Source organism: Stegostoma tigrinum, chromosome 13 (assembly GCF_030684315.1).
Source record: "Stegostoma tigrinum isolate sSteTig4 chromosome 13, sSteTig4.hap1, whole genome shotgun sequence".
NCBI classification, from domain to species: Eukaryota; Metazoa; Chordata; class Chondrichthyes; order Orectolobiformes; family Stegostomatidae; genus Stegostoma; species Stegostoma tigrinum.
Genome location: NC_081366.1, coordinates 8775520 through 8783522, shown reverse-complemented (window position 1 = coordinate 8783522; position 8003 = coordinate 8775520). Strand labels below are relative to the sequence as shown.

General features: G+C 46.9%; 1 protein-coding gene across 2 annotated transcripts in view; it reads right to left on the bottom strand.

Moving 5' to 3' along the window:
* Positions 1 to 4005: 4005 nt before the first annotated feature.
* The window catches only part of anxa6 (annexin A6), a 98695-nt gene continuing 94697 nt past the window's right edge, over positions 4006 to 8003 (bottom strand). For both annotated transcript variants that reach the window (XM_059650551.1, XM_059650552.1), the window contains one exon: positions 4006 to 6427. In XM_059650551.1, the coding sequence (XP_059506534.1) occupies positions 6368 to 6427 (60 nt within the window). In that variant the 3' untranslated portion in view covers positions 4006 to 6367. The remainder of the gene's footprint in view (positions 6428 to 8003) is intronic.

Below are 8003 nucleotides of genomic sequence, written 5' to 3'. Positions count from 1 at the left end.
CAGTACTGAGGGAGCACCACACTGTCAGAGGGTCGGTACTGAGGGAGGGCAGCACTGTCAGAGGGTCAGTACTGAGGGAGGGCAGCACTGTCAGAGGGTCAGTACTGAGGGAGTGCTGCACTGTCAGAGGGTCAGTGCTGAGGGAGCGCCACACTGTCAGAGGGTCAGTACTGAGGGAGCGCCACACTGTCAGAGGGTCGGTGCTGAGGGAGCACTGCATTCCTGTCTTTTCCATCTTTCTGTAAAAGTGATTCCTAAATGTCAATGTGAAGCAGGTATTTTGTTTCCCCCAAGCCCCGAATAATTTGTAACTTTCAACCAAGTCACTGAAAGCAGATCATCCTGTGACCTGACTAAAAACTCTGAGGACGAGATTATAAAGTAACTAATCATCCTCAATTCCCCAGCGTTCTGACGGTTTGTGCAAGTCATCAAATTCCCACTTACTTTTTGTCATCAAACAAAAATAGTATCTGCGTTGGTAACAGCAGGGGCTGGTGGAGCAGGAGGATGTTGGGGAAGTGAAAATCTCTGTAACCATTTGTACTTCCTGGTAAACAATATTGCACCACATTGCATGCAGTAGATCTTCTATCCCTGCCCCGTATCCCCCAGGAAGCTGTGGAGACCTTGTTAACATGACAGCTTCATGGCCGATGTTGCCGTTTAATTCATCGATGGAATAACATTACTGATTCTGAATGGAAGTATTCTGGGCAATGTCGCTACATATCTATACTCACGGACATTGTCAAAAACTGGAAGTTATTGAACATTTTGGACACTTTCTGGATGAGACAGCGATTTTTTTTACCAAGGGAGGAGAGAACTCATATGTTTCTTATTTATAAAAAATTGGGGTTAGCAACTTAATGTGTGCTGAAGCTACCTGCTGATTACAAACAGTCGTGACTTTTGGATAGCAGTCTAGTAAATCTTTTAGGGAGATAGTGATGGGGCTTATTGCCATTAATTGCTTTATAAAGGGCTTTAAACTGTGAGGGGCACAGCCATTTTGATGTTCCATTTATGGTAATTGGCATTAGCAAACTGCTGAAGGCATTGAGCTTTCTGTTTATTCATTCATGGGATAAGGGTCTCACTGGCCAGGCAGCATTTATTGCCCATCCCTAACTGCCCAGAGGGCAGTCAAGAGTCAACCACTTTGCCATCCTTGATAACAAAGTGTGGAGCTGGATGAATACAGCAGGCCAAGCAGCATCTTAGGAGCAGGAAAGCTGATGTTTCGGGCGTTGAAAAGGCCTGTAAAGCTTTTCTGATGAAGGGTCTGGGCCTTAAACATAGCTTTTGTGCTCCTAAGATGCTGCTTGGCCTGCTGTGTTCATCCAGCTCCACACCTTGTTATCTCGGAATCTCCAGCATCTGCAGTTCCCATTATCTCTAATGCACTTGGCCATCCTTACCTGGTCTGGTCTACATGTGACTCCAGACCCACAGCAGTTTCCTCCCCAAAAGGGAATTCGCAAACCTGATGGTTTTTTCCTGACAATTGATTCACGGACATCATTAGAATCTTAACTCCAGATATTTTTATTGAATTCAAATTCCACCATCTGCCATAGCAGGTTTTGAACCTGGGTCCCCAAAACATTATCTGGGTCTCTGAATTAACAGTCCGGTGATAATACCCCTGGGCCGTTGCCTTCCCATAAGTTCTTGCTGTACAATGGACTCAGAGGCCTATGCAACTGGTAAGAAAATTCAAGGGAAGGCTACTGCACTCGCCATAGAAAACTGTATCCGATGATCTTTTGAAGGGGGGGGGAAAATTGCTTTGTGGGATCTTGCTGTGTTCACACTGCCAGTTCTGAAGAACTTTGAGGTGTGGGGAGAATGTTGAAGTTGCTATGTCAATCTGGTTCACTAATGTCCTCAAGGGAAGGAAATGCCATTGGTGTGAGAGGTTGTGGAGGGTAAGTTGCTGAAGGCAGTTTAGATGGAGGGAGATAGATTTGTGATTAGCAAGGGGGTTAAAGGGTATGGGCAGAAGCAGGAGAATGGGGTTGAGAAACATATTGCCACCTGGGCAGTCAGGAATGGGCACATCCCATTAATAAACAAGAAAAAACACACACAATGTTCAGTCCTTCCTTCATTTACACGACATCTCATTGACTAAAGACTGTGTTGTGGGAGCACTGACTGATGTTGTAGAGGGTGACAGGGGTCTCTGGCTGGGAGGCAGGAACCTTGTGATAATGGACATGTTGCGGGGGCAGGGATTGGAACAATGGGAGATTACACGATAACACCATGAAGAATAGGCCAAACTGGAACAGGCAACTCTGCCATTTAGCTTTGAACCCACCTGGGCTGTTATCCATGTAAAACGGAGGTATTGACAGTCACGGGAGTAGCAATAAGAAAGGCTGAAGTGAGTGGAAAGAACTCCAATTGCTGGTCAGAAACTGAGACCAGCTTGCTTTGGAGATATCTCACTTCCTTATCCCTCCTGCTTCAGGCTTTCATTGTGTCACCGAAACTGCCTTTCAGCTGTTTGCTCCGTGGCCGTGGGGTGGGTTCACCACCAGAGACTTGCTGCTCTATGAATGATTTGGTCATTGTTTTGGGAGACTGGTTGAACGTTCCTGATTGGTGTCTGGTGACCATGACACAATCATTCAATACCCATGTGGTTCATAACACCAGAAGGGCATGTCCTTACCCAGGTCTGAACCACACGGGCCTCTAGAACCACAACAATGTGCTTGGCTCTCAGCTGCCCACTGCCAAGGCTGAGCAGTTTAAGGGTAACAAAATGTTGGGGATAGTAAGAACTGCCGATCCTGGAGTCTGAGAAAACACCGTGTGGAGCTGGAGGAACACAGCAGGCCAGGCAACATCAGAGGAGCAGGAAGGGTCCCAACCTGAAACGTCAGCCTTCCTGCTCCTCTGATGCTGCCTGGCCTAACAAAATGTTGGCCTTGCCACAGACAGCCCTATCCCAGGAAAGGAGAACACCATGATGCCAAGAGTAACCCAACAGTCAGTCAATCAGAGCTATGCCTCATTAATAATCTGAACGTGACTCCAAGAAACAACATGCTAAATAAAAATCACTTCCCCATTGGAAAGCAGGTGCTCATTACCTGTAACTGTTATATTAAGAATTTATTTTGCTGTATTATGCTATTATATTTTACATGTAACACTTACAGCACAGCTAGATGCTCAATCTTCAGGAATTTTGCCTTGTTCACGGGATGGAACATTGGGAATAAGGAAGAACATCTCCTTAATCCAGATTCCTGGGATATAGATATCTCTGGCTGGGCCAGCATTTATTGCCTATTCCTAATTACCCAGAGGGCTTCGTCGGAGGCTCACTGATGATGTTACCTAGAATGGTGATGAAACGTCTGAAAACTAACCTTCCAGCTCAGCGAGCAAACTCACATCCAGACCCAGAGGGCAGTAAGGAGTCACCTACATTGCTGTGGGTCTGGGGCACATGTAGCTCAGGTATTTCCTTCCTAAAGGGCATTTATGAATCCCATGGGTTTTTCCTGACAATCAACAATGGTTTCATTGGAATCATTCAACTCTTCATTCCAGATATTCATAGGATCCAAACATCATCATCTGTCATTATAGGATTTGAACCCAGGTCAGCAGAACATTATTAATCCACAGAGCCAAGTAAAGTCTAGCAGTTAAGAGCACTGGGCCATCACCTTCCCTGTGTATTTCACAGCACAGAAAACAAATCGATATGACCAGGTTTGACTCAGTGGGTAACACTCTTCGCTGAATCATCCAGGCTATAGGCCAAGTGCTAGAAGATGGGACTAGAACAGATGGGTGCTTCATGACTCACTTAGACAAGATAGGCCAAAGGACCTTTCTCATCCACGTTTCTATGAGTGAGAAAGTTTGAGGGCAAAATACTTGCTCTTCTCCACTTAGAATCTTTGTTAGCTCCAGTTGACGAAGTGAGTGCCACAATTTAACAAAAACAGGGAAGGCACATTTCAGCAGACAGTAAACAATTGGAAAGACTTTTATTCATTTACAGCATGTGGCCATCACTGGCCAGACCAGTACTTACTACCCATCCCTAATTACCCAGAGGCTATTTAAGTGTCAACCACATTGCTGAGGGTCTGAAGTCACACGTAGGCCAAGCTGGCTAAGATTTCCTTCCTGAAAGGACACTAAGGAACCAGATGGTACAATAGACAATGGACACCATTAGACTCCTGATTTATTTATTTATTTAGATTCACGACGAAGCCCTCTGGGTAATTAGGAATAGGCAATAAATGCTGGCCCAGCCAGAGATATCTATATCCCCACCAGCTGCCATGGCAGGATTCGAACCTATTACCTGGGTCTCCGGATTAAGAGTCTGGCAGCAATACCACCACCACTACTATCATCTCCCTGTCACCTTTTTTGTTGGGAAGGGGCAGGGGTGGGAGAGGCGTTGGAGGGAGCCTCCAAGCAACTCATCCACCCAATATCCCATGCCCAATCCTGCATCGCCCCAGAATGGCACAGCCTGCCATTAGATTAGACTCATCAGCCAACTCAGAGCTCAATCAACTGGACCGGGAACAAGTTATCCTTCATCCTGAGCAACCACCAGAGAATGGGAGGAAAACGTCTGAGGACTTAAATTATACTCATCGACTTCATAAAAGGACAGAATGACAAATTCTGGACCTTCACAATTTTATTGAATTTTTTTTAAGAAAATAACGCAAGCTTGTTTGTAGCACAGGGAAGGGCTTGAGAAGAATCATTAGAATGCACTGAAGACAGAGAATGGGGGCTGAGATGGGCAAATGTTGGCCCGCTGGGGACATACTGTGCCCCTGCCATGTGCTTCTCAATGCCAAGAGTCAGGGCAGGGTGCTCCATTCTGACCCTCAGATGAATGGTGTTGGGGGAGGGCATAGGTACCATCTATTCCTTGACCCACCAAAAACCTTTTCCTCACTCACCTCCGTTAACTTTATCACTTACAGATGGAAATAGGGGAGGGCTGAAGGGCCTGTTCCTGTGCTGTACTTCTCTTCTGTTTTTTTGTTGTTCTAAAAGTCCTAACTTTTTCAACATCCAGATGATTTTCCTCACAGCTGTGTTTTTAACAACCCAGAGCAGTCTAGAGAGTTAGTATCTCTCCTTTGGGAGGGAGGGAGGGGGTGGAATTCATCACAAGGGCCAGGGATGACCATTGTTTGAGCTTAAACCTGGAACTAAATACCTCTGGGTACATCCCTGGGTTTTGGTTTCGAGGGGGAAATCAGTCAGGCCATCACAGGTTATGGGAAAATAGGCAGGAAAGTACAGTTGAGGATTGGTGGATCAAGCAGGGTTTCACTGAATAGCACAGTGAATTAAATGGGCCAAATGGGGTTTGGTTTACTGAGGGTGGGAGAATCAGTGAGAGAGTGGTGGAAGGGGGCAGTGGGGAGGTGGAGAAAGTGGGGGTGGGGAATGGAGAGGGTGAGGGAGGAGGAGGGAATGAACAATGGGGCCTGAAGGTGTGCAGCGAAGGTGGAAACGAGTCTAATTGAAAATGCGGCCCCGTAGCACAGAAGATACATCTTCAAAATCTTCAAACACCATTTTTGATAATGAGAGCTCTAGGCTGAAAATAATAGCTTGAAATATGGTTGAAATATTCATGAAAGTTGGAGTTCAGGCAGCAGAGTGAGAGATTGTCAGAGACAGGGAGTGAGAGTGATCGAGAGGGGAGCGGGGAGACTGAGGTTGAAGCACCAGGAGCCGGGGCAGATGGGATTGTTGCCCGGAGGAGGTCGAAGGTGACATGGCAACATTCTGAAAGTGAGGAATAAGGATTCTGACAGTGATCCTATGGGATCCCGTGGAGTTTGGAGAGAGTGAAAACGGCACTGAGGGCAGGGCAACTTTGAGGTACCAGGGCAGCGTGCCCACCACATTGAGGCGACTGGTTTTGAGGGGTGGAGGGATGGAGGGGTGGACGGGTGGAGGGTAGGGAGACCTTCCAGTACCAGGGCTGAGGGACAACCATGGAGCTACACAAAGAAACATGAACATATTATACTGCAGGACTCAGTAATGACCAACACTTAACACAGACACCTAGAGGCTGGATTGTGAGCTGATGGAAGATGTATTCACTGGGATGACTGCTCATGATGAAGAGGGGGTTGGGACTGCCAACCTCAGCTCATGGTTCAGCATTTTGATGGATACAAACATGGTGTTGCCTGGGGATGTTGGATGATTGGTGACTCTCTCCACACGTCAATGTCCCATCACGGCCTCGTTTCGGCGGTGGATACCGGTGGTTTCTGCCCTCTATTTCTCCGAAGGTCAAGGACAGCATCGACATGGTCCAATGGGATGACGTCTCCTAGTCTTCACCACCGCACAGCGCCAGCAGAACCTTGCTGTAGTCCCCTGATGTATCACCCTGGAAACAAATGGAAAATGAACGCTCTTCACAGAATTATTGTGGTGGGGAAGAACTCCATTCGGCCCATCCTGCCCGCACCATCTCTTGCCCCCATTGTCCATTGCAGAGATTCCTGCCTCCTGGATGGAAGTCTGCATGGACACAGATGGGATAATATATGGTGGTGGCATGGGGTAAGTTAGCTCAGTTGGCTGGGCAGCTGGTTTTCAATGCCACAAGATGCCAATGCACAGGTTCAATTCCTGCACCAGCTGAAGTTGTCAAGAAGCACCTTACTTCTAAACCTGTCCCCTCAGGTTAAACTTCCACCAGGAATCTCTCTCTAATTGGAGAGCATTCCTACAGTCCAGTAATGATAGATGATTGAATTTTACTTTTATTGCGCAGCAGGGCCATTCAACCCATTGTGTCTCTGGGAAGAGCTAACTAATTAGTTCCACTCCCTCTCATTCTTTCCCCATCAGCCTCTAAACATCTGTTTTTCCCAGTATTATCCAAATCTATTCAACTATTCCAATTGAATCTGCTCCCACTGGTATTTCGGACAACGGCCCCCTGGATAAACCTCACCTCCTCAACCAGCTTCTGCTTCTGTTGCCATTTAGTTTCTGGCTGCATTCTGCAGTAACTGAAGGGTTTTTGAAAACCTTCAGTCAAACTCCCTTTTTCTTCACTTTGGCCAAATATCGTCAGCCAGTCCCAAATGCAATCTCAAAGCTGTCAATCTCAGGAATATCTGGGGGTGGTGCTGCTCCTGGGATGACTTTGTCGGTGTGACACCTGTCAATGGGTCAATGACTAATGTCACAACCACTTGGCTTGGCCTACTCTTCAAATTTGTTTACGGACCGCATTGCAAATATCTGCAGAGCTCTTTTACTGCCTCGGTTTTTGTCCCCATCGTTGTAATTCCCAGGCTATCACTTCAGATTTGAAATCCTTAACCTCAATAACAAAAGCCCCTCCAAAACCTACGACCACCCCATCCACCAACATCTCCGCAATGTTCTCACTAACCTGCCAGAACCTCTGCTTTTCCAACTCTGGTTTTTTCAGTGTTCCCCCAGTTACTTCACACTACGAGTATAGAACCTAACCTCTGGAATGCCCTCACAAAAACTCTCTCTCTCTCTACACCTTTAAGAACCAGACAAATTGCCTCTTGGCCTTGCTTTGAGGTCATAGGACCCAACAGATCATGCCCCATGGCTTGGTGACAAATTTAGACAATATGGAATCTGACCACATTGAATGGTTACAGCTCAGATGTTTGGCTCATTTATTGAATCCCTACAGCATGGGGAGCAGGCCACTCAGCCCAGCAACCCTACACCAACCCTCCGAAAAGCATCCCAACCAGACCTACCACACTACTCGATCCCTGTAAAACTCATGACCGACCCACCTAGTCTGCACATCCCTGAACACTGTGGGCAATTTAGCATGGCCAATCCACCGAACCTGCACATCTTTGGACTGTGGGAGGAAACCGGAGCACCCGGAGGAAACCCACGCAGACACGGGGAGAATGTGCAAACTCCCCACAGACAGTCACCTGAGGGTGGATTCGAAC